The sequence below is a fragment of the Arvicola amphibius genome, chromosome X (genome assembly GCF_903992535.2).
Source record: "Arvicola amphibius chromosome X, mArvAmp1.2, whole genome shotgun sequence".
In the NCBI taxonomy this organism is placed as follows: Eukaryota; Metazoa; Chordata; class Mammalia; order Rodentia; family Cricetidae; genus Arvicola; species Arvicola amphibius.
The window spans coordinates 22,320,054-22,346,320 of NC_052065.1; the positions used below are offsets into that span (position 1 = coordinate 22,320,054).

Below are 26,267 nucleotides of genomic sequence, written 5' to 3' on the forward strand. Positions count from 1 at the left end.
GACTCCACAGTGGAAGGGGACAGGAAGAACGTGAGCTCTGTATGCAGACTTATTGTTTCCTGTGTGTGGAGGTAGGGATTGAACCCAAAACCTGGAGATGCTAGGCAAATATTCTGCCCCTTAGCTATACTACCTGCCTCGTGTGTTCAGATATGGTTTGAGTCTTGGCTCCACCACTACTTACAGGAGACTTTTTTACAACTGAGTTCGTGTCTCTGTACCTCAAATTCCCATCTATGCTATATCCCCTTCAGGGAGAAAACCCAGAATTTGCACAGTTGCTAGACCTAGTGAAAAGAATAAATAAGTTACAACTAATATGTTTCTAAGGTTATGAATGAGCAGATCCAGGATTCCAACCCAGGTCTTTGGGCTCCCGGAATCTGCTTTCCCACTGGTTTACCTGCTCAGCCCTCAGGTTAGTGGTTAGCTAATCCTGATGAATTGGGGATTGGATTGGACTGGACAGCAAAAATATCTTGCAGAAGAGCTTTGAGAAGCAGTTGCCGCTACTCCTTGGTATCCCCTGCCACTCTGTTGGCGCCAACCTCCTTGCCCAGTCGTTTCCCTCTAGAACCTAAAGCCATTGGCTCCATCTCCATGCCCTCACCTTCTTGTTTTCTTGTCTCTCCCTTCAAGTTCCTTCCCTTTCCAACCTAAGTTGTCATGGGGATAGTTTTCAGCAACCTTGCTTTCCTCTTGCCCTCATCTTATGGTATCCATAGCAACAGTCTCCATTCATTTCCATGGCAACTGCATTCTGATCCCATTCCCTGCTGAATTCCTGGCTCTGGGCAGTACCAATAAAGAGAAGGAGGGAGAGAAGACATCCCCACAGTAAACAGTAGTAGCATCTGGGAAGGGTCAGTGCCCAATCCTTTGTCATGGTCAGGCCAGCCTCGAGTCCCTAGAAGGCATTCTATCCTGCTTCTCCATATCTTAGAGCCTTGACTTACAAGATTCCCTTACTTTCATCTCTCCTAGTTCCTCCTAGCAAAGCACAGTCCATGAGCTTCCTCTCCCAGGAAGACTTCAAGACAGCAGGAGGGCCAGCACAGGCTTTGGGTCTGAATCCGCATCCTGCCATTACTAGCTCTGTGACCTTTGTCAGTTAGTTTCCTTCTTAGAGCTGTTTTCTTCCTCTGTAAAACAGGAATCCTAATTCTCCCCTTGTGTTTGCCATGCAGATTAAATAATGTGTGGAAAATGCCTGACACACGGTAGGTGCATAGTTAAGTGCTAGTTTATTTTTATTCTGCTCAGCCACCCCCAAGCAGAAGGAATCTCTCTCCTTTACTCCCCCATCACTTCCTGTATTCCCCAGCCTTGATAACTTTCCACTTTGTTCTGTGGTTATTTGTGTAGTGTGGCTTATTCTCCCCCTCTGCAAAGAATGCTCTCATTTCCCCCTACAGAACAGGCCAGCAGGCAGTGTGTGTTTGTGTCTACATGTATTCATTTCTACTTCCGCGTGCCTGTGGATGCATCTGTGATGTTATACTTATCCGTGTGTGTGTGTGTGTGTGTGTGTGTGTGTGTAGGGGGGGTAGTTTTCAGGTGATTGGCCTGTCACTAAAGTGTTTTAGTGTTTAGGGGCTCTGACTTGAGGGGTTCCACACCTCCAGATTTTTCAGCAGTATGTATGATAGCAGGAGCAACCCTTCAAGCAATTTTCGGTTTTTTTGGCCAGTCTCTCCAATGGGAAGCTGCGCTGCCACCCCACTACTCCTGCCACTGTTCCCTTTGTAATCAAAATGGGGCTAGTTCTCAAGAGAGGAATTACCAAGGAGCAGAGAGCCGGGAGCAGCACAGGGCTGGGAGTAGGAGAGGCACTGAAATATCATTAGAGGGCAGTCTGGTCTCTGAGTTTGCATCCTGGCCTTCTTAGTAGCTATATATGACCGTGAGTTACAGTTATATCAACTCTACCTTTCTGCACTATGAAGGGAGCTAACAGTGCCTGTCGCGGGGGGGGGGGGCAGAGATGGCTGCAGAGCCCTGCAGTACCATGAAGGAGGGGCATGTCTGTAAGGTAACTGTGAAGGAGGAAAGCTGGTGTGGAAGGGCACACCTGAGCTAAATACTGAAGCGTGAGCAGAAGGTAGCCAGGTTTAGGTGTGGTATACAGCTCAGGCCAAGTAAGGAAGACGGAGGTTGTTCTATTGATGATAAGTTAGGTTCCATCCTTTCTATGTTCATCTCAATGAGATCAAAAGCCAAAATCTTTATGATAGGCCCAATGTCCCTTGTATTATTTTGCTTTTTGTTGCTATAATAAAACACAAAGCACAAGCAACTTGGGGAGAAAAGGTTTTATTTCCTCATAGACTTCCAGGTAACTGTCCATTATTGAGGGAAGTCAGAGCAGGACCTCAGGGCAGAAACCTGGAGGCAGGAACTGAAACAGAAACTGGCTTGCTGTCCATGGCTTGCTCTGCCTGCTCTCTTATACACCCCAGGACCACCTGCCCAGGGCGGCACCAGCCACAGTGAGCTGGGCTCTCCCACATCAGTCATCAACCAAGAAAATGCCCACATATATGCCCACACGCCAGTCTGATAAGGGCAAATCCTCAGCTGAAGCTCCCCGTTTCCAGGTGACTCTTTCTTGTGTCAAGCTGACAAAAACTAAGTAGTACAATTCTCACCGCCCATCTTAGATTTCTCATTACTCTCTTGTTCACTGTGTTCTGGCAATACTGTCTTTTTTGTTGATCTTTAAGTGTGTAGACATGTTGTACTGACTACTCTCTTGCCTCAGACAGCTACACAGCTCACTCCCTCATCTCCATCAGGGTTCTGCTTCTATGGCATTCCCCCTACCCTGGGCTTTCCTGGACACCACATCTGAAATAACACATTTGACTGGGTTTATGGCTCAGTGGAAAGAGTTTACTGGGCCTGCGTAATTCGCTGAGTTCTACCCCTAGCCTGTCTCTGCCGTCTCTTTGTGTCTCTGTCTGTATCGCTCTCTTTCTCTTTTACACATACATGCACACATGATTAAAACAGCACCTCTTTTTTTTTTAATGGTTTGTTGAGACAGGGTTTCTCTGTGTAATAGTCCTGGCTGTCCTGGAACTCGCGCTGTAGACCAGGCTGACCTCGAACTCACAGAGATCCACCTCTGCCTCCCTAGTGCTGGGATTAAAGGCGTGCGCCACCACCACCCAGCAAAACAGCACCTTTTTATCCTCTGCTTTATTGTCCATCTTAACACTTAGCTCTACTTGAAATGATAGAGATTTGCTTCTCCCTCCCTCTCTCCCTCCCTCCCTCCCTCCCTCCCTCCCTCCCTCCCTTCCATTCTTTTGTCTGTTTTCCTCACTATAATATTACCGTCCTGAAGAAATAATTTGATGGCTTTGCTTTTTAATTGATTTCCGGTGCTTAGTGCTGTGCACAACACATGGAAGGTGCTTGGTTATTGTTCATTGAGTGAATAATAGGGAGCTGTGGCAGGGTTTGATGAGAAAGCAAGATGGGCTAATTTGTATGTTTCAACGTTCTCACTCTCCACAGGTTAGAGAAGAGATTTGCAAATAAGACTGGAGTGTGTGGTATAAATTCGGGTGAGAGTCTTATTGGAGCAGCCGCCAAGAACACTCATTCACTGACTCCCTCATGCCAGAAACACCTACTCTGGTCTAGGCCCCATACCCTTTGCCAGCCAGATAGGAATTTACCAAATTCTCTTCCTATGCTGGGAGACTGAGAGTCGTGCACTCTTTGCCAAAGCTAATCTGTGCCAGCAATCTGTGTCCCATACAAAGGTAGGGGCTCTGAGTGAGGTCAAGGTCAGTGGTCATTTCTGGCTAGTGGCAAGATGCAGGTGGCATCTCAGTAGATTCATGACTTGAATCTTAACGGAACTAGCATGTGGGGCATTTCTCAGATTGTACTAGCAGAAATGATGGGGATGGTCTTGGGAGTGGAAGATAGTGTATGAGCAGTTTGGGAGGTAAGGGACTGAGGAACATTTGAGAAAAACAGAACCTGGGCCTGGGTGGATTAGATTAGGGGTGGCTTAATGACTGAGAGCGTGAACAGCCGGGTGGTGGTGCACGCCTTTGATCCCCACACATGAGAGGCAGAGGCAGGCGGATCTCTGTGAGTTCGAGGCCAGCATGAGCTACAGAGAGTGTGAACTCTGAAGTCATGCTGCTTGGATTTGAATCCTGCTTGTATTGTTGGTAGCTATCCTCACTGGGCTTTGTTTTCTATATAAAATGAAGACAAATAACAACTTTATAGGATTGTTAGAAGGAACAACCATACTGAGTATGAAGTGGTGAGAACCTAAATACTAAGTGTTCTAGAAGCATTCATCGTCTGTTGAACCTTGGAGAGGGCTTCAATGCCAGAGTGATTGGGAATTGGACTAACTCATAGACAGTGAAAACTGTGGATGTTTTGTGGATAGAGGAGGTGGTTGAACAAAGCTGGGTTTGAAGTATGTACTGGTAAGGGAGAGGCTTGAGAAGTTGGTGAGCGGGATCCTGCCATCCTGAGGGAGACAAGAGGAGTATCTATGATACTGGGCTGGGTCTGACTAGTGGAGGGTGGTATTGGGGGCCTCCAGGGTTTGAGAGGAAGGAGAACTTGGGGTAGAAAGCAGTCCTTCAGTCTTGTTCTGACTAGTACTTGGGAGGGTGGAAGATGAACAGTGAGCGAGAGTTCCCACCAGGGCCAAGCCCAGCTTCACTGCCCTGACCTCCAGCACAGGGAGCTGGCAGGCCCCAGCCAGCCCAAGATCTTGTGCTAGTAGGTAACCAGTTCCACCTAGCCAACTTGCCCTTGCCTTGCACCCTGACCTCTGCCAAGAGAGGCTGAGGAGAGGCCCTTTAATCGTTTTACTAGCCAGGAGCTTCTACAGCCTATAATACTTTCCCCAGATTTAAAAAAAAAGTCATTCTTTTAGCCCAGCCACACCCATTCTCCCACAACCTCCTCCACCCCTCAGCCTTCCTGGTTCTCCCCACCTCTGTGCTCCTCACCATGCCCTGGAGCTCTGCCGCCACCTGGGTTCCCTGGCAGCCTGGTTGCCATGGCACTGTGGGAGCAGGTCTGGCAGAACAACAGCTCTAGGTAACCCCAGCAGGCAAGACCTGGGACCCAGCTCCAGCCACCTTTCTGCTTGAGAACCCCCTGCCCTCCTCCCCCAGCTGAGCAGAGGAGGACATGAGGAGAAAAAGGAAGCTTCCCCGCAGGGCAGCTCTTTACCTGTGAGGATGCTGAATGGGAGGCACTTCCCACTGTGGCCCAGCCTGTGCCTTCACCCTGCCCTCTCACCACCAGCAGCAGCAGAAGCAGCAGCAGCAGTAACAGCAGCAGTAACAGCAGCAGCAGCACCAGCAGCAGCCTGGGAACCTTGGGAACTGGCCAGGCCTGGACTCCAGGCTGCTAAGGGCAGGGGCAGGGCACAGGGGGCAGGGCTGGGTTGGGGAGGGGATAACCTGGATGGACAGGGTACAGGAATCATCAAAGAGGGCTGGGAGGGGGGCTATATGTCAAGGAAACTGGTCTGGGGTAGTTCTGGGAAATCACTGCATGGGGTTAGGAGGGGCTAGAGCTGGGAGGAGAAGAGGTCTAGGGAGGGGGCAACTAGGCCATCAGGGGAAGGAAGATTTGAGATTGGAGCTACTAGGGACAGGAGCGGGAGGAGACTAGGTGTAGGGTTGTGACTGAACCAAATTGTGAGGAGTCTGGTTAGGCCTGAGAACAAACTGAGAAAACCCCCTTGAGGGAATGGTGTCTCAGAACGGAGTTATGGAGATGGGGCTCTAAAGGGAAGGGACTGAAAGGGAATGAAGATAAACAAGGGCGCTTGACGGAAGGAATGGTGCAGGCTGTGAGGATACAGACTGAAGGTCTCATAAATGTTCGGGTCCCTAGGTATCTAAGGAAATGGGAGAAGATGGGGTTGGGGCAAGATCTAGTGTACTCAGTGGGACCTAGCAAGCCTCTCTCCTGTTGCCACATCCTGGCTCATTTTATCTCATCCCCACAGTGTGGAGGGTGATGCCCCAGGCAGTGACCTGAGCACAGCGGTTGATAGTCCTGGGAGCCAACCCTCCTACCGGCTGAGCCAGCTAACCCCCACCAGCAGCCACATGGGGGCCCCCCCTGCTGGGGTGGGCCTTCCTTGGGCTCAGAGGGCACGCCTCCAGCCAGCCAGTGTCGCCCTGAGGAAGCAGGAGGAGGAGGAGATAAAGCGCTCCAAGGCCCTGTCAGACAGCTATGAACTCTCCACAGACCTGCAGGACAAGAAGGTGCAGAAGAGATGCTCCGGTTGAAAATGGGAGTGGGATACAGAGAGAGCCGAAGGAGGGGGGTTGGGGTGTGGTACTTGAGGGTGGTATTCAGGGAGGAACAGTAAGGTTGGGCCTGGAGAAGACTGGCTCCAGGACCTGTCATTCACATTCACTGCACATACACTGTCTTCTCTTCACTTAGCAGACATTATTGCGCTCCAATAATGGGGTCCAAAAGATGAATGCAACCCACATCCAGCCTTCAAAGGCATGCAGTCTAAGGAGGGAGGCACACACATAACTTGGCAATTTCACAGTGTGATGCAATACACTGTCTGGAGGGGCTAGGGTGGGGAGAAACGGGAGGGAGGGAGGGAAGGGAGAACAGTACACAAGATTTCAGAAAAATAGAGCCTGGAAGGGCAGTTATCAACACTATTATGACTATGCCTAGATGTTTGGACTGCAGGTGAGCCCTCCCTCACTTCCTCCTGTCTTTCCTTCCTTCCTGCTTTTCTCTTGCTCTGATTCTCTTTCTTCTTTCTTCAATGTCCTACTCTTCATTTATTGTTTTCTTTCTTTCTTTCTTTCTTTCTTTCTTTCTTTCTTTCTTTCTTTCTTTCTTTCTTTCTTTTGGTTTCTCTAAGCTTTTTCTGATTTCAAGTAATATACATTTCTTTTTTTTCCCCTGTGATTACATACACCTTGGGATTATAAGTGAGAAAACACTGAGCGCACAGCCTGTCATGACTTCTTCCAGCAGTTAGTTGTGACTTGAGTGGGGTATGGTTGAGGACCAAGGCCATGAGGCTCTGGCAACTTTCTGAACTTGTTCCTCTGACAGGTGGAAATGCTGGAGAGGAAGTATGGGGGCTCCTTCCTGAGCCGCAGGGCTGCCAGGACCATCCAGACAGCTTTTCGTCAGTATCGTATGAATAAGAACTTTGAGCGGCTGCGCAGCTCAGCTTCAGAGAGCCGCATGTCCCGCCGCATCATCTTGTCCAACATGCGGATGCAGTTCTCTTTTGAGGAGTACGAAAAAGCACAGAACCCTGCATACTTCGAGGGCAAGCCTGCCTCACTGGACGAGGGTGCCATGGCTGGTGCCCGGAGCCACCGGCTTGACCGGGGTCTCCCCTATGGAGGCTCCTGTGGTGGGGGCATCGATGGTGGTGGAAGTTCAGTCACCACATCTGGAGAGTTTTCTAATGACATCACAGAGCTCGAGGACTCCTTCTCCAAACAGGTCAGGAGCCCTGAAAGGGGCCTTTCTTCTCCATTCCCAGGCTCTGGCTGCTTCTACTTTATCTATTTTCCAAACTGCAAAAATTTGCACTACTGAGCACTTAATAGCAACAAACAGCAGCGATTTTAATTGACACTTTGAGAGTGGTGAGGGAGAATTGCTAACATGAGAAAAAATTACAGCTGAGCGTTTACCTGTAATTGAAGCATTGGCAGGACTGAGGCAGGAGTATTAGGAGCACCTATGTTAAAGAAAAAAAAGCACCAACAAACCCCTAAGGCAGTGATGTAATTCAGTAGTAGGACCACTTGTCTGGCATGTCCCAGGTCCTGTGTTTCATCTCCAGTACTGTTAGGAAAAAAAAAAAAAAACTATGCTGCTAACACAAGCATGTTAGGATACGGGTTTCAGTAAGATGGCTCAGCGGGTGAAGGCGCTTGCTGCCAAGCTTGATGACCTAAATTTGGTCTCCAGAACCCCTACTGGGTTTATTTTGATTATTTTTATGTTTGTGTATCTGTGCGTGCGTGCCAGGTGTGTACAGTTGCCCAAGGAGGCTAGCAAAGAATGTCAGATTCCCTGGAGCTAGAGTTAAAGGCAGTTATGAGATATCTGGCATGGGTGCTAGGAACCAAATTCCAGTCTTCTGCAAAAGCAGGTATATATTCTTAATCACTGAACCATTTCTCCAGTCCATAAAAACAGATTTATAAAAAGATTTATTTTCCTTTATATGTTTAGGTGTTTTGCCTACATGTATGTATGTGTACCATGTGCACACCTGATACCTGTCGCATTCAAAAGAGGCTGTCTGACTCCATGACACTGGAATTATGAATGATTGTGAGCCACCCACCCATGGGTACTGGGAACTGAACGTGGGTCCTGTAAAAGACTAACGAGTGCTCTTAACTGTTGTGCTGCTAGTTTTATATCAACTTGACAGGTAAAGTCATTTCAGAAGACGAAACCTTAGTTGAGAAAATACCCATATCAGATTGGTCCGTGGGCAAGCCCATGCTGCATTTCCTTGATTGATGAGTGGTATTGGAGGGCCTAGCTAACTGTGGGCTGTGCCACCCCTGGGCTGGTGGTCCTGGATACTATAAAAAAGCAGGTTGAGCCAGGAGGTGGTGGCGCAGGCCTTTAATCCCAGCACTCAGGAGACAGAGGCAGGCAGAACTCCAAGTTCAAAGCCAGCCTGGTCTACAGAGTGAGTTTCAGGACAGCCAGGGCTACACAGAGAAACCCTGTCTCGAAAAACTAAACCAAACCAAACAAATGAGCGAAAGAAAGGAAGGAAGGAAGGAAGGAAGGAAGGAAGGAAGGAAGGAAGGAAGGAAGGAAGGAAGGAAGGAAGGAAGGAAGAAGAAAGCAAGCTGAGCCAGTTATGGGGAGCAAGCCAGTAAGTAGCACTCCTCCGTGGCTTTTACATTAGCTCCTGCCTCGAGTTTCTGGTCTGACTTCCATGGATGATGGACTACACAATGTAAAATGAAATAAACCCTTTCCTCCACAAGTTGCTTTTGCTCATAGTTTTATCACAGCAATAGAAACCCTAACTAAAATAGAAATTGGTACAAGGTTCATGGGATATTGCTGTGACAAACGTGACCATGTTTTCTAGAGGATTGTGGAAGGACTTTGAAACTTTGGGCTAGAAAAGTAACAACAGATGAGCCAGCGCTCTCTCTAGCCCTAAGAAATGATTCTTAAAAGTTTTCCTCTCACCTGCACATATGCACATATGCATGTACACGTGCACACGCACACACGTGCACACATGCACACACTCACACACCTTAAGTGCAATAAAGCAATAAAAATGAGTATATGGAACAAATAAGAAAACAAAAAGTTCCCACTGTTTGAAATTTGATATAATAGCAAATAAAGGCTGTACTGACAGATAGTGAGTATCTGCTGAATGCCAGGTACTCTGTATACTTCACAACAGATCTGTAAGGTATAGGAGAATAGGCTGACACTTGAGCTCTGGTCCATATTTTCCAGGATCTTCCAGTCTGGTAGACAGTAGAAGACATATAGGCGCATGGTCATCTCCTAAAACAGAATGTGTTCAGAACCAGCAGGGATTCTGGGAGGACCAGAGAAGTTTCTTGGAGAAAACAGCATTGTAACTAGGCCTTACAGGACTGATAAGATGTAGCTAGTTGGAGATGTTGAAGGGGGCATTGTTTGCTCAGGTATTGATTGCATCAGCAAAAACTGTGGAGCTGGGAATGGACATGGCAGTGAGTGGAACGGGAGGTCGTTCTAAGCTGAGGGTATTTTAGCACGGCTTCCCGGGTGAAAATCCCAGTTGTGCCAATTCCCAGCTGTCTGACCTCAGGCAAACAGTTTTACCTTCTGAGCAACAAAAAGGAAATAAAGCTTTCTTTTTAGTGCTGTTTTAGAGCTGTGGTGAAGAATGCATCTCAACCAGGTACCACGGGGAAAGCACCTGGCATGTGGTAACTGCTAAGTTAATTGTTTTTTTCCTCCTAAAACTGAGGAGGTGCTTGGTTGAAATTGTTGAGTGAATGAAGCTTTATAAAAGAAATCCCTGTGACCTAAACTCTGTTATCTGACCCTATCATTGGCCTATGCATGCTTCTCTGAGGCTAGCGAACAGATGGAGGGAAGGAAAGAAGTGCGAAGGGAAGAGCTGTATCACCCTCCCATTCATTTCTATGATAATTAAGCACCTTTTCTGTGTCAAGCAGTAGCTGATCTAAAATAGAAACTGAGCTTGCACCTATTCCTCAAGGGAAGAATAGAGAACAGGAGAATACCACCTGATGGAAGATGCAGAAGAACCAGGCCTAATCCTAGCACTCCATGCTGTCTACGTCAGTGGTGGGGAAAATGTATTACTTACCTATTTCTGTACAGTAAACTACCCCCAAAATTTAGTAACTTTAAAGTGACCTTAGGGGCCAGTGAGATGACTCAGTGGGCAAAGTCACTTGCTGTGCAAGCCTGTTGACTAGAATTCAATCCCTGGAGCCTAAGTAAGGTAGAAAGAGGAACCAGTGCCACAAAGTTGTCCTCTGACCTTTACATACATGCTGTGGCTTACATGCCCGCACCCATATAATATGTGCTCACAGACACAGTGATAATACATTTTTAAACAAATTTTAAAAATCTGACATTAGAACTGAGCTGAATAGAGTCACATTGAATAGCCTAGGTTGGCCTCAAACTTGAGGTCCTCCGGGCTTAGCCTCTGGAGTGCTATAATTACAAGTGTGTAACACACACACACGGAGTGCTATAATTACAGATGTATAACACACACACACATACACACACACACACACCAAGAAACATTTATTATGCAGTTTCTGAGGGCCAGGAAACTGTGAGGGGTGTGGCTTGATGATCTGCTTCCGGGTCTCTCAGGAGGCTGCTGTCAAGCTGTGTAGGACACAGCTGTGTAGGACTGGGGCTGGCAGGGTAACTCCTTTGCTGGCAGTTCCTCTCCCTTAGGACTGTTCACAGTGTGGCTTCCCTTAGGCGAGGAGTCTGAAGGAGAACAAGTCAAAGGGAACATGCAACACAGAATTTGTAGTATTTGACAGTCTCATTATAGAAATACTATACGTCTATTGTGAGCCACACAGACCAACTCGAGGGCAGTGTGGTATCTAAGATTATGAACGCCAGAAGAAAGAGGTCATTAGGGGCCAGTTTGGAAGTTAGGTGTACAGGGAGGTAGAGTTACTGGGTGTAGTTCAGATTCTCAAGAGTAAATATTGTGGATTTCCTAAGAGATATTGACACAGAGAGCCCTGGGAGGAAGCTGAGATTTGGGGCTTTCCCTGATGGGAGTTGAGATGGTATTGACAGAGGTAACCGTGTGGCTTGAATGGGGGGGGGAGGTAGTATTTAACTTGGGTTGACATGGAGAGGGACATACTAAAGTGTCCAAGAAGGCATTTTATCATTGGTAGACCTAGCCTTGTGAACTCACGGTGACTTCCTGGAAGTTATTTTGCAAATTATTAAGAACCTATGGGTTTCTTTGCAAAATAAAGGGCTGGACAACACACAATGAACTCAACGGTATTTTTGTAGACTTCTTGTCTCATGTTGCTTTTGCTTTGTTTGGTCTTTTTTTTTTCTTTTTTTCCTAACTGGTCTTTTGCTTGTATATTATGGTTTCTGATTTTGTGTTTTTATGGGCTTTGATTGGGCGTGTGTGTGTTTCTTGTGCTTTTTCTTTGTTGTTTTTTAAAATTATTTTTCTGGTTTGTTTGTTTTTTGGTTTTCTAAAGAGAGAAAGAAGGCATGGATTTGGGTGGGTAGGGAGGATCTGGGAGGAGTGGGCGAGGGGAAACTGATCAGATGTATTGTGCGAAGATAAATTTATTTTCAATAAAAATATACATACATATGAAATAATAATAAGTGGCTGGAGAGGTGGCAGGTTTGATTCCCAGCACCCACATGTTCAATCGTGACCCTGTATAACTCCAGTTTCAGGGAATTTGATACCCTTTTCTGGCCTCCACTGGCACCCGGCACACATGTGGTATACAGACATACATACATGCAGGCAAAACACACATATACACAAAATAAATAAATAAATATTTTAAAAGTTTAAAATAAAGAGCCTGTGGGCTGGGGAGGGGGGGCACAAGCACCTGTGTTCTTGGCTGACCCACCAGGTAGCTTTTCCTGCCTTTCCTTTTCTTCTTCTCTCCTCTGATCCTTGTACCATTCCTCCCTTTATCATTCCTCCCTTTCCCTCTTCACCTTTCACCGTGTACAGGTTAAATCTCTGGCTGAATCCATCGATGAGGCCCTGAACTGCCACCCATCAGGGCCTATGTCTGAGGAGCCAGGGTCAACCCAGCTGGAGAAGCGGGAATCAAAGGAACATCAAGAGGACAGCTCAGCCACCTCCTTCAGTGACCTTCCCCTCTACTTGGATGACTCAGTTCCTCCTCCATCACCTGAGCGACTGCCCAGCACAGAGCCCCCACCCCAGAGCCGCCCTGAGTTCTGGGCACCAGCTCCCCTCCCACCAGTTCCTCCACCGATGCCACCAGGGACCCGGGAAGATGGTAGCCGTGAGGAAGGCACTCGCAGGGGTCCTGGGTGCTTGGAGTGCCGGGATTTCCGGCTCCGGGCCGCACACCTTCCCCTCCTTACCATTGAGCCTCCCAGTGACAGTTCTGTAGACCTGAGTGACCGCTCAGATCGCGGCTCTGTCCACCGCCAGCTGGTGTATGAGGCTGATGGCTGCAGCCCCCATGGGACCCTGAAGCACAAGGGGCCACCAGGCAGGGCCCCAATCCCACACCGCCACTACCCTGCCCCTGAGGGTCCAGCTCCAGCCCCACCAGGGCCCCTGCCATCAGCCCCCAATAGTGGCACTGGGCCCAGTGGTGTGGCTGGGGGTCGGAGGTTGGGGAAGTGTGAGGCCGCAGGTGAGAACTCTGACGGTGGAGACAATGAGAGCCTCGAGAGCTCCAGCAACTCCAATGAGACCATCAACTGCAGCTCTGGCTCCTCATCCCGGGATAGCCTGAGGGAACCTCCAGCCTCTGGCCTGTGCAAGCAGACCTACCAGAGGGAAACAAGGCACAGCTGGGACTCGCCAGCCTTCAACAATGATGTGGTACAGAGGCGGCATTACAGAATTGGCCTCAACCTCTTCAATAAGTATGTGCTTTCAGTTCTAGCCTCCTTGCCTCTTCCCATCCTGCCTAGGCACCTTGTTTGAGGACCTAGCTCCAAGCAGTGACCTTGGTTCTGCCAGCCTGTCATCTGGTGAAATGGTATTTCTCCCCAGATGCCCAGGAATGAGGACTAGTAGAAGGGTGGCAGAAGGTGGGAGCAGTAGCTCTTACCTGGAAATCTTAGCACTCAGTAGACGCTAGTCAAAGGGGCTGCCGTAAGTTAGAAGACAGCCTAGTCTCTGTTGTGAGCACCAGGTCAGCTTAGGCTACAGAGTAAGACCATGTCTCAAAAGACAGTTAACCAAACTGAGAAACAAAGGGGAATGAACAAGGTTGCCAAATAGAGAGACCCCCCCCCCCCAACATGCCTGTGTTCGGGTCCTGTGCTTTCAGTATCTGTATGATCTTGAGCAAGATGGCAAGATGTTTCCCCAAATGACTTCCAGGTGTTGTCATCCCTATATCCCCCTTCCAGAGGGGAGGCCATCTAGAATATAAAGAACCCCAGACTAAGACCCCTAATCTGCCTGTTCACCCATTGTCTGGCCTTAGGTAACTTGTGGTCCTTCTTATGGCTTCAGGTTTTCTCATTTTCTGTAAAGTAGGGTTGTGTATTTGGCAGCAGGCTGGAGTGACTAACAGTGACTAAGCTCTTTCTGGGTGCCTGGTCCTCTGCCAGCTGCTGAGGAATGGGGGTAAGAGTGTGGCATTTGGTTAGAAAATAATTAGAAAACATAATATGTAATTAGACAACATTAGATATAATGGAAGGCATTTGATGTAATACCTCACATCTTTATAGTCTGTTAAACACTGCCACCTATATTTAATTTTCACAATAACTCAGCAAGACTGGTAGGAGTGTTCTTATTTTAGAGATAAGGAAGTGAGACCTGGAGAAATAAAAGAGGCTGTCCAAAGCCATGCAGAAAGTGATTATTCAGAAACTCCGGGACATCAGAGTCCAAACTTCCAATTTTTGGTTTCATGGGAGTCCTAAGTAAGACATTCAGGTTCTGCACGTGGGATAATTCCAACCCAGATGTTTTGGTCCCAGTCTCTGTAAACATTGGAGGCACCTCATCTGTAGAAAAAGCCCCAGAGGCTAGGTAGGATGTAGGACATGGAACAAGTAACCTCGTCAGTTCTTCCCTGTCCTGAGGGTCCTGAGAAGCAGTCTTGGTCTAGAGCTTAGGCCTTTTCTCAAGACAGTCTGACGGTTGCTGGGATGATCCTGACAAAAGTAGGCTCTCATTTCGATGCTTCTTTTCCTCCACCTGTGGTATGCCTCTAGTAAAAGAGGAAAGTGGCGTGAGGATGGATGGATACCTTGGAATTTTGAAACTCTGTGAGATGGAAAGTAGTTTACTCTTACGTTGTGATGTTTTTATCTGTACCCGAGAGGAAGTGGACCACATTATAGACCCTCGGCTCTCTGAAGCCTTGGTTAGTTCTAGAAATGGGACCAGGCGCAGTTCTAGAGGAACAACTATCTGACCTACCTCTCCTCTTTTTGCAGGAAGCCAGAGAAGGGTATCCAGTATTTGATTGAGCGAGGTTTCCTGTCAGACACTCCTGTGGGGGTGGCTCACTTCATCCTGGAGCGGAAAGGCCTGAGCCGGCAGATGATAGGGGAATTCCTGGGGAACCGGCAGAAGCAGTTCAACAGAGATGTGTTGGAGTGAGGACCCCAACATGGAGCAGGCGGGCTAGGGATTCCTGGAAAAGGAAGGCAGGAGGGAGGAAGGGGGCAGTCTGTCTTTTTTGCTCAGATAAACTTTTTAAAACAAGGTGACTAGATTTTCCTGTTTCCATACCCCTCTGCTCCTAAAGGGTCTTCTCTCTCCTGACCCTATTTCCTAAAGTCTTCTAAGAGTGGCTCTCCGCAGGGCATGCTCACCTGATAGTTTGCTTTGGGCCTCAGTTTCCCGTCGCTGAAACGAATAGACTAATGGAAAGCACTCTAAGTGACCATGTGCCTTCAGTTTTCTTACTTCAGCTTCACTCGGTCTACTCTCAGGTGTTATAGGTCCAGAGTTTGGAAGCATGTCAGTGGGAGTGCTGGGCTGCTTGTGCAAGTGGGTGGGCCAGTGGTTTATGTAGAGAAATGAAGCGTGCCACCACCCACTCTGACTCTTTACTTTTCAGCTGTGTGGTGGATGAGATGGACTTCTCCTCTATGGATCTGGATGATGCACTCAGGAAGTTCCAATCCCATATCCGAGTTCAGGGTGAGGCCCAGAAAGTGGAGCGACTCATTGAAGCTTTCAGGTGTGCCTGCTTCCCACTCCTGAAGCTGCCCCTTTCTTCTTTGGGGCCCTATTTCCACAAGATGCTTCTCTGAGCATTTTAATTTTCTTCCCACTAAACAGAAATGAAGGTCAGGTGTGGAGAGGGAAGAGATAGGAGCATCTCTGCGTTCAAGGCCATCCTTGTCTACATAGTGAGTTCCAGGATGGCCAGGTCTACGTAGAAAAACCCTATCTTAGAGAAACAAAACAAAACAAAAACTAACCAAATAAACAAAAATCCAGAAATGATAACTCTCATCTTGACAGGCATTTGTAAGGTTTGGAGATAGTGAATATAGCTCTAATAATATAAAGTATCTAGCTCTAGCAATTGAGATACAGACATATTAATAAGTGCAAGATTGGTAGTAAATGGTAACATTCATGGATCTGGGTGTGTAAATTAGTGATAGAACATGTGCCTGTTGCATGGCTCTGAGTCTTTGGTTTCTGTGCCCAGTACTGGAAAAAAAAAAAAAGGCTACCATTCTATGAGGTAGATGCTTCTATTGGTATTTCCATTTTGTAGATGACAAATCTCAAGTTTCGGGGCATTAGAGTAAGTTAGCTGAACCAGGATTTGAACTTGAGTGTTTCTAAAGCCATGGTATCTATACTCAGCTCTAAATGCTTTGAAGATCAAACAGGGCTGGGTCTAAATCTTGCTCCACCGCTTTGGAGCATTTACAGGGGAGATGGAGGAATTGCTGAGAACTCATTTTCCATTATGGGCGAAATATTTGCTTTGTCAGATGATCTGTTTCATCCCAGCTTTCCCATTCACCAGCTCTATTGCCTAGGCTAGTTACCTCACCACTCTGAACCATCATTATATCCTGTGTAAAACAGGACTGCTTGGGAGGTGTAGTTTAGTGATAGAGCAAATGCTTAGCATGCTCAAGGCCCAAGGTTCAACCTCCACCGCTACATACCCAAAGAAAGGGGCACTAGCATTCATGCAGTGCTGTGATCAACTGCATGGGACAATGTACATTAAGTCTCCTGGAAAAGTTCCAAGAAGTTAGTGATTATGGTTTCTCATGGTACTATTGGGGAAAATGGAAGAGGACAGACTTCAAGTACTAAGGGAGTGTTTCTTGAAAGAAAGGGTTTATGGTGGCAACTTGGGCAAATGGTGGGCAGGTGGAGATGGCTGGCACATGCGTCTAGACTTGACCATTGTTGTCTCACAGCCAGCGGTACTGTGTCTGTAACCCTGCCCTTGTACGCCAGTTCCGGAACCCAGACACCATCTTCATCCTTGCTTTTGCCATCATCCTCCTCAATACCGACATGTATAGCCCCAGCGTCAAGGCTGAACGCAAGATGAAACTGGATGACTTCATTAAGAACCTGAGAGGTGAGCAGAATTTCCCATTTACTTTACTTGCCCGTCATCAGAGAAAAGAAATTAGGGCGGGGATGGGAGTGTGGTGAGAGATCCCAGATATCTTTGTAAATTAGCCTTTGTCACTTTATCTCATGACTGGATGTCCCCAGGCCGTTCACTTATCAATTCACTCCAACAGTTACTTGCCAGGCTGTGTGGGTAGCTCAGTAGCTGAGTGTTTACCTAGCATGTGCAAGGCTCCGAGTTTGATTTCCAGAACTGTGAAGACAAACCCACTCTCCGAGCAGCTATTTCCTAGGTATTGACTCAGGTTGTAGAATATGACTCCGTCTCAGAAAACAAAGAAATACAGATAGCCTGACTCTTAAACTATTTTATTCATTCAAGTTCTTCACCCATCCCTTATTAGAGCTCTCCTTGTCTTTCCTACTTACACCCATAAAGACTCATTTAGATACCTTTACTTCCATTCATTTACTCATTCATCCATCCAGTCAGTCAGCCAGTTGACACTTACTGGATGTTTAATGAGTACCAACTAAAATGAGCACCAAGGACAATGGAGGGGAGTCTGCTATAGGCTCTGTTCTTAGAGCTCTTCCATCGTGAGGGAGAGACTGCCATGTAGGGCCTAGATAACCACGATGAGACGTGAACAGTGATGTCAAAGAGGCCAAAAGACAACCAGAGCTCAAAGGAAGGAGCTCTTACCTCCTACTGACTTCCCAGAGGAGTTGTATTTTAAGGTGAGCCTTGAAATGACAGACTAAAAATAGAGGAGGGCTTACCTGGCAGAGAAAACAACAAAGGCCCAGACAGAAGAAAATGTGAGGTTGTTTAGAGATCAACTGAGATGAGCTAGACGAACACTTGGGAAGGTCAGGCGGATCCAGTCTCTGAGGTCTTCCAATGCCAGATAAATGATGCCACTTTGATCTGTGCTTTCGGTTTATTGTAATGATGTCAAGCCCTAGCTCTCACCAAAGAGCAGCCTACTAAAATGGCACAGATACTATGATTATTTCAAAAGAAATGAAAGGAGGGAAATAGAGATGGGGAGAGCAAGACAAAGTTGCTGACTGTCATAATTTATGTTGCTGGAGGCTTTAAAGCTGTCTGGCAGCTAAGGTTAAAAAAGAAAAAGCAGTGGGGAGAAGAATGTACTTTTAGGACTTGTGCAAGGAAGAAATATGTTATTTCCCAAACAAGAAGTCATTTTTTCCTAGCAGAAGCTTTAAAGAGAAGAGTGAGAAGATTTCAGTCAGCACACAGTCAAGAGTGGAGAAAGACGGTGGACTTAGGAAGAGCAAGTTAGATTTGAGGGCACCCGGAGCTGTTTCCCATAATCTTGCCATTATTCATTCAACCATATACGTATGCTCACCATGTATACAGTCAGTCCTCCATACCTGTGAGTTCTTCATCCATGAATCCAACCAACTGTAGACTGAGAACATCTAGAAAAAAACCTGTGTCTGTACTGAACATGTATAAACTTTTTCTTGTCATTATCCCCAAATAATACAGTAAAACCACTGTTTACATAGCATTAACATTGCAGTAGATATTGTAAGTAACATACAAATTATTTAAAGTAACAAGATAATGTGCATAGGTTATATGAAAATACCACCCCATTTTAACATGATCAACCAACACCTTACCACTTAGCAACCATATTTGACTGTCCTATTTTATATATGAAACATGAGCATCCTTGGATTTGGGTATTGATGGAAGATCTTGGGACCAATCTCCCATGGATATGGAGGGATGATTTGTGTGTGTGTGTGTGTGTGTGTGTGTGTGTGTGTTTAGCCATGTATTTCCTCCAATTATTGAATTAATAAGCAAACAAACAAATGAAAGTAATACATGTTTATTTTAGGAATGTGGGGCATGAGGCTATATTTCAGCAACAGGCTGTATTTAACTATTCATGAGGCCCCTCCCTGGGTTTAGTGCTCACCACTGCCAAAATTATTTTCTCCTTACATTTATTTGTTTATTGGTGTGTGTGTGTGTGTGTGTGTGTGTGTTACATGTGGGTATACACATGCCACGGTGTTCATGTGGAGGTCAGAGGACAGCTTGCAGGAGTTTGCTCTCTTCTTCCACCATGTGGTTTCTGGGGATGGAACTCAAACCATCAGACTTAGCAGCAGGCACCCTTACCTGCTCAGTCATCTCTCTGGTCCTCATGTAGTTTATTTTATTTTTTATTTTATTTTTTTTGTTGTTTTTTGTTTTTTGAAACAGGGTTTCTCTGTGCCGCTTTGTTGCCTACCCTGGAACTAGCTCTTGTAGACCAGGCTGGCCTTGAACTCACAGAGATCCTCTGCCTCCCGAGTGCTGGGATTAAAGGCGTGCGCCACCACCACCCAGCTCCTCATGTAGTTTATTATCTTACTCTTTTTACTTAACTTGCTACAGGGATTGTCTCATATTATTGAAATATTTTGGTAAACATCAAGTTTATAGATAAACTATTATTTACTTAGCTATTTCTCTATTTTTAGAAATTAAGCTGTTTCCGAATTTCTCCACAAATAGCACCTGGTGAACATTCTTTGACATCAATCTCACATATATTTCTGAACAATTCCTTAGGATAGATTCTTTGGAAAGGAATTGAGAGGTTTGAATATTTAGGCTCTTGATAGATTAGTTTCTGAAACTTATATCAGTGTACACGCCAAGTTCCTCAGATTCTTACTAACTCTGGATATTATTTTCAAGTAATATTCCCAGTTAAGAGAGCAAAAGATAGCCAGGTGTGGTGGCACACTTCTTTAATCATAGCATTTAGGAAGTAGAGGCAGATGGGAGGGGGGGGATGGCTGGAGTGATGGCTCAGCAGTTAAAAGCACTGACTGCTCTTTCAGAGGACCCGAGTTCAATTCCCAGTACCCACATAGTGGCTTACAACTGTCTGTAACTGCAGTTCCAGGGCATCCAATACCCCCCTTTGACCTCTGAAGACAGCAGGCCAACATGGTACACAAGCATGCGTATAGACAAAACACTCATATGCATAAAAACCAATAAATAAATCTTAAAACAAAAACCATGGAAGGTAAAAGGTAGTACCTTCTTGTTTTAATTGCAGTGTGTTATAAGTTGTTTAGTCAAAATCCCTACCCTGGCTAAAAAAGTAACTGGCTATTTTGTTTAAAGGCACCTTCCCTATCCCATTCATAGCTAAAAGACTAAGAATACTCATTGGGTTTTTTGGTTTGTTCTTTTGTTTTGTTTTCGCTAAGGTCCATGCTGGGTGTGGGATATTATGGAGACCCCCTTCTGCCTACCCTCCATATTGATGTGACATACTCCTGTGTTACACTTTCCATGTAGGGGTTGACAATGGTGAAGACATCCCCAGAGACCTCCTAGTAGGCATCTACCAGCGCATCCAAGGTCGTGAACTGCGGACCAATGATGACCATGTGTCCCAGGTGCAGGCTGTGGAGCGTATGATTGTTGGCAAGAAACCGGTGAGTGCCTGGGGAGGGGACAGTGTTGTGTGGTAAGTTATTACCCCCCCCCCCAGGCCCAGGTTGCCCTTACCTGTAAAATGAAGTGAAAGATATTATATTCCTTAGGGATCGTGGTACAGATTATGGGAAATTCTCCATGTAAATGCATCTAGTATATTGCAAAGTTCATAGTAGGTGCTGTGTATTTTCTTCTCATCTATGGTTTTTGTCTTCCCATCCCAAGTAAGAAGAGTCAAGCTAATATTTTCTAAAAAAAAAAAAAAAACAAAAAACACAGATATTTTGGCCAACAAACATTTATGGATGCCTTATCCTTGATTTTTTTACTGAAATCCAGAGACATAGATGTGAATCAGACACAATTTCTTTCTTTAGGGGCACTCAGAGATTAGTAAGGTTCCAAGGCAAATGCTTCTGCCTCATGGTCTACTTTAGAGGAACAGAAATCAGGGAGAGGCCATTTTAAGGCAAGGGAAGTTAGAAAGACTTCTTGGAAAATAACTTTGAATTGCGATTTGAAAGAGCTGGACAGGAAAAGCTTTTCAGACAAAGGGTGCTATTGGGACAAAGACAAGGTGGCAGGAAAGCTTAAAGGACTTCGTTGTTTATATTCTTTGTGTCAGGGTGACAGATATGTATTGGATGTACATTTTGTCTCGTTAAGGTACCAGAGGCCTAACACCGCTGGGATGGCCTTGCTGACAACTATTTTTCCACATCTATCCAGGTCCTGTCTCTTCCTCACCGTCGACTGGTTTGCTGTTGCCAGCTCTATGAGGTGCCAGATCCAAACCGCCCCCAGAGAATGGGGCTGCATCAGCGGGAGGTTTTCCTCTTCAATGACCTCCTTGTGGTATGGGCATTGGGCAGAAGGAAATGGGAGGGAGATAGTCAGCACAGCTGTTGGCTCCGGTGCCAACCGTGCTATGTGGAGTGTGGTTGGAACGCTGCAGCATGCCCTTTGCACGGTCTCGAGTAAGGCACAGTCCTTCTCAGGCCCTCATTTGCTTTCATTTTGCTGTAGTGACAGCCACACCAGGGCAGACAATGTGAGGATTGTGGGGAAATGATAGACCTATAATCTGGGAAGTGGTAGGAAGTAGAGGGTTGTGAATCTGCGGCCCTGTCTTGATGCTGGAAGTGATTAAAACAAGCGCGTCACTGGTACAGCGGCAAACCACATCTTTTAGTAATGGATTTGTTGGATTCTGTGGATCTGAAGGGATTTTCAGGATTTCCTGGACAAGAACCACTCTTCAAGATGGCTTAGCCCTGACTGCTAGAATCCATTGTGAGCTTTTGGGGGAGAGAGGGGTGGGTTTGTTTTTATTTTGTTTTGTTTTTCTAATACAGGGTCTCACTGTACAGCTCTGGCTGTCCTGGAATGCACTATGTAGACCAGGCTAGCCTCAAGCTCACATAAATCCACTGGCCTCTGCCTTTGGAATGCTAGGATTAAAGACGGGCACCGCCACACCAGGCTAGAATTTGCCTCCTAATGGGGTCCACCTCCTACTCAAGTTCCCCACCGTTTCTTGGGAACACAATAAGTGTTCTCCCCTCTGTTCTAAGACAGTAATCCAGGGATTTGAGAACAGCAACCCTGTTCCTTCCTTGGTCTTCTCTCCTTCACAGCAGCGTTTCTCAGTCTTGGCACTGTTAATATTTTGAGACAGACAATCCTTTCTTGCAGGGGCCTGTCTTGTGCATTGTAGTATTTTAGCACCACTCTGGGATAGCTACTAGAAGCTAACAGTAAACCTCCAGCCAAAAAAAAATGTATTCTCCAGAGAAAAGCAAAAGAGAGAAAGAGGGGTGGGAGAGGGAGAGAACATCATCTTCAGGGGAGAAAAGAAAGGAAGGCAGTGTCTTCTTCTCCAGATGTTGTTCTGTACTCTCTCTAGTTGAGAATCACCACTCTAGACAAAATGCCTCCAACATCCTTTCCAAACCTTAGTTGCTTGCTTCATGAAATAGTGCTGACCCTTATTTCCCAGAGTTGTTGAGAAGATGAACTAAGAACTCAGTGCCTGGCAACACAGTTCAGTAGTAGAGTGCTTGCTTAGCATATGCAAGGATCTGGGTTCCATTCCCAGCCCTACAAAAGAGAAGAGGGTTTAGAGACAATCACACTGTCAAGAGGTGTGCCTGGCCCACGCAGGTACCGAGTCACTGTTAAATGCCCTTCGTGCACTGGTGCCCCTCTGTGTATGGAACTCTATGCTGGCTACTGAGCACATGGAAAGAAATCAGACTCAGTCCTTGTTCTCAGGGACTCACAAAGGACCTAAAATGTGTTTTACAACATGGTGTGGTAGGCTGGAGAGATGGCTCAGTGGTTAAGAGCATTGCCTGCTCTTCCAAAGGTCCTGAGTTCAATTCCTAGCAACCACACGGTGGCTCACAACATGGTGTGGTGATAAACCCCTGTTACCTAAAGCATTTGGGATATGGAGGCAAAAGGAACAGGAAGCTAAGGTCAGACTGGGTTACGTGATGGAGGCCTTATCTCAAACACCTCACCACATCCCTGCCAAAAAGTGTTTGACACCACTGTGCACTGTAACCAACCTAAAATCAAACATTTGTTTTAAGAGCCATTTGTAGAGGATGGGGCTGTAGTTTTGTGATAGAGTTACTTGTCTGGTTCCAAGTTTCATCCCCAGCATACAAAATAAATGAAATAAAATAGTCACTTGCAAATTGTCTGAGCTTATGTTAGTGTGAAATCCAGAAAGCCTAAAGACTTTGGGTTGGCGAGAGATTTTTAAGTCTGTTCATAGGCTAGGCAGGAGTTGCTGTTATACACTAGCTCTTGATGGTGGAGGTTGAGGTAGGTGAGAGAACCTGAAAACTAGACCCCCTGCCCTCTAGGCCACCAGGGAGCAATCACATATTCAGAACTACCATAGAGACTGACAAGGGAAAAGGTGTAGGACCAGAACCTGCACCCTGGAAGCTCAGAAGGTGGAAACAGAAGTCTGTGTGAGGTATTGGGACGAGCTTCCTGGAAGGACCAACATTCATTTAGTTCCTTTAAAAGTTGCAGATGTTTGTATATGCTCACGATGTCACAAACTTGCGTTTTCTCCCACCTCTTTCTTCCTCAAGTTTCAGTTCTCCCTTGTGGGTATGTGTGCTCATGTGTGCATGTCTGTTACGGGGAATAGGTGCGGAAGGTGCTTACTAGAAATGGGTATCACTTGGAAATTCCCCACCCTAAACCCAGCCTCTTATCTTTTTCCCACCCTTGTTTGCCAAAGGTCACCAAAATTTTCCAGAAGAAGAAGATCTTGGTGACATACAGCTTCCGTCAGTCCTTTCCCCTGGTGGAGATGCACATGCAGCTCTTCCAGAATTCATGTGAGTCCCCTTCTGAACCCTAGCATGCATCCCAGGGCTTATCAGAGCCCATGCTCGTCCTTCGTCTACACGAGCTTCCAGCCTTTGAAGTCCTCTACAGTTGCATTAAAGTCTCCAAAGTATCTACTTGTCCAAGGATGGAAGAAGACTAGAATGGAGTATGATTTGGGTGTGGCCCCTAGAGAACCTGGAATAGCAATGTTTTGTGTATTCCTTAGCGAGCAGATGTGGCAGCCACCTCGTGCTTGAAGTGCTGAACTGAGAACAAGAGCATGATTGAATGTTATTCAAGAGAGCGAAGTCATTGTGAGAGGCAGAGGGACAAAGGAAAGGTTTCTAGAAAGCAGTTTAGAACTATGTTTGCCTTTCCATCCTGGAGTCTGGTATAAGGTTGCCAAGGCTACCAGGAGTTCGGGGACAAAGGGAAAGCACTGAAGATGCTTGAGGCACTTTAGAGTTGGGTGTTACAGAAATAATTGCCATGGTGTACAGGGTGATGTGTAGGGCAGTATTTGAGAGGCAGAAACAGAAAAGTTACTTGAGCCCAGGAGTTTGAGACTAGGTAAATAGCGTGACTCTGTCTCAGATGGTTGGCAGTAGTGGGGAGTGGGTTGGATCATTTCTCAGTTTCTTGTCTTAGCCACTTTGCTTCAAACCTGACAGAAATACCCAGCTTCTCCTGTCCCCTCCCATTACCACAGATTATCAGTTTGGGATCAAGTTACTGTCCGCGGTACCTGGAGGGGAACGAAAAGTCCTCATCATCTTCAATGCTCCTAGCCTCCAAGACAGGTTGCGCTTTACCTCTGACCTGCGGGAGTCCATTGCTGAGGTGCAAGAGATGGAGAAGTACCGTGTGGAATGTGAGTAGCTACAGCATGACTCCTTTCCCCGTCACAATACAGTGCCCCACAGACACCAAGAATCCTGTCTTCTGACAACTGCAGAGTTAAGGGCTAGCTTGCCCAACCTTCCTACCTTCGTTCCAGGAACCTCTCACCTTCTGCCTGAATACTTTCAGAGACAAGAAGGTCATTACTTCCTTACCTCAGATTATTATTCCAGCCATTGTGAGTCTATGCCGTGGCCTCCACACCCACCCTAATCATGAGCCAACTTTTCCTTCTATTGAAGGAAGACTCAGGACATAAGAGTTAGGACTGTAGCTTCATACTTCATGTCTGCTATTTGTTAGCTGGGCAAACTTGGGTGAGTTCTGCAGCCCTCTGAACCTTTTGTTCAGATGAAACAGGAATAAAGAAATCTTCAGTTCATTCCCACTGCTCTTCTGAAGAGGCAGGCTGGTCCTTGCTTCCTCTTCTTCTTTCTTTCTGTATCTCTCCTTCTCTCTTCCTTCCCTCACTCCCTTCATCTCAACAAAACTCCCACATAAGCTCAAAAAAGAAAGAAGAAAAAGAAAAAGAACTCTTCAGTGAGTTTGACAAAGAGCCAGACACAGTGGTTGCACATCTGTAATCTCAGTACTGGGAAGGCTGAAACAGGAAGATTTCAAGTTCCCAGGCCAGCTGTGGCTATGTATTGAGTCTCTGTCACAATGATAGGGGAGGGAGAGAAAGTGGAAGAGGGGAGGAGAGGGAGAAGTTGAAGATGAAGGAGAGGAAGAGAGGAGAGACCAGTGCGTTCATGGTGTTCAACAATACCATTCCCTGTCTCCTCTCCTCAATATCAGCTCCCAAACTGAGGTCCAGCTCAATACCCGGGACCTACACCAAGTTATTTTGATCATGGGCTATAGAAAATAATAATTATATCTCATTCTTCTTGATGCTCTCCATGTTTTCTCTTCTCTAAGCTAAGCAGTCATAGTTAAGTAACATGACATTGAGGAAAAAGAAGGCAGAGAGAAACAGACCTTGATAGGTCTGCAGCAAGGCAGAGTATCAGTTCAGTAGAGACCTGGAGCTGCTGGGGAGATGTAAGGCAAGAGATTAGCCATATCAAGATAAGGAGAGGCCCACTAGACCGGAGTTTTCCTGACCTCATTGGAGGTATAGGGGGGCCAGCAGAGCAAGATAGACCTGCTTCTAGAATGTTCGCTTCACCGATTTCAACTGTCTAACCCTGAGCAAACTCTATAACTTGTTAAGTTCTCAGGTTCTCCTGCATAATGTAGACTATGCTCATAATGTAGAATGAGTGGGATCAGGTATGTGCTGTCCCCAGCATTCTGCCTAGTACATAATAAAGGCTTTGATTCCTGGCAGTTTCGTGCCCTTGCTCTTCCGAGAGCTTCTCTGCTATGAAGCAAGGCATTTGAGAACTGCGTGAATGTTGAAAAAGACTGTCTTTCACCATAGGCTAGAAGGGCAGGAGTGTTTAGGGAGGCCTATCTACAACAGGGTAAAGAAATGATGGACAAGAAGAGGAGAGGAAGCAAGAAGAGGGGGCACTTATAGAGAGGAAAGCAAAAGAAGGGCTCGGTGGCATAGGATGGGCTGGGCACCTAAGGAGCTTTGAAGATAGAGTTGCAGTTTAGAGGGAAAAAGTACTACAGGGATGGGGGTGGGGTAGAAAGCTTGGGGAGCAGAAGGAGGGAAGAAAACAGAGG

General features: G+C 46.4%; 1 protein-coding gene across 2 annotated transcripts in view; it reads left to right on the forward strand.

Annotated features, from left to right (window-relative positions):
- The window catches only part of Iqsec2 (IQ motif and Sec7 domain ArfGEF 2), a 79,850-nt gene that overhangs the window by 50,005 nt on the left and 3,578 nt on the right, over positions 1-26,267 (forward strand). For both annotated transcript variants that reach the window (XM_042054390.1, XM_038316961.2), the window contains exons 3-12: positions 6,011-6,272; positions 7,099-7,500; positions 12,284-13,179; positions 14,716-14,877; positions 15,345-15,467; positions 16,681-16,847; positions 20,193-20,332; positions 21,063-21,188; positions 23,599-23,698; positions 24,400-24,561. In XM_042054390.1, the coding sequence (XP_041910324.1) occupies positions 6,011-6,272; positions 7,099-7,500; positions 12,284-13,179; positions 14,716-14,877; positions 15,345-15,467; positions 16,681-16,847; positions 20,193-20,332; positions 21,063-21,188; positions 23,599-23,698; positions 24,400-24,561 (2,540 nt within the window). The remainder of the gene's footprint in view (positions 1-6,010; positions 6,273-7,098; positions 7,501-12,283; positions 13,180-14,715; positions 14,878-15,344; positions 15,468-16,680; positions 16,848-20,192; positions 20,333-21,062; positions 21,189-23,598; positions 23,699-24,399; positions 24,562-26,267) is intronic.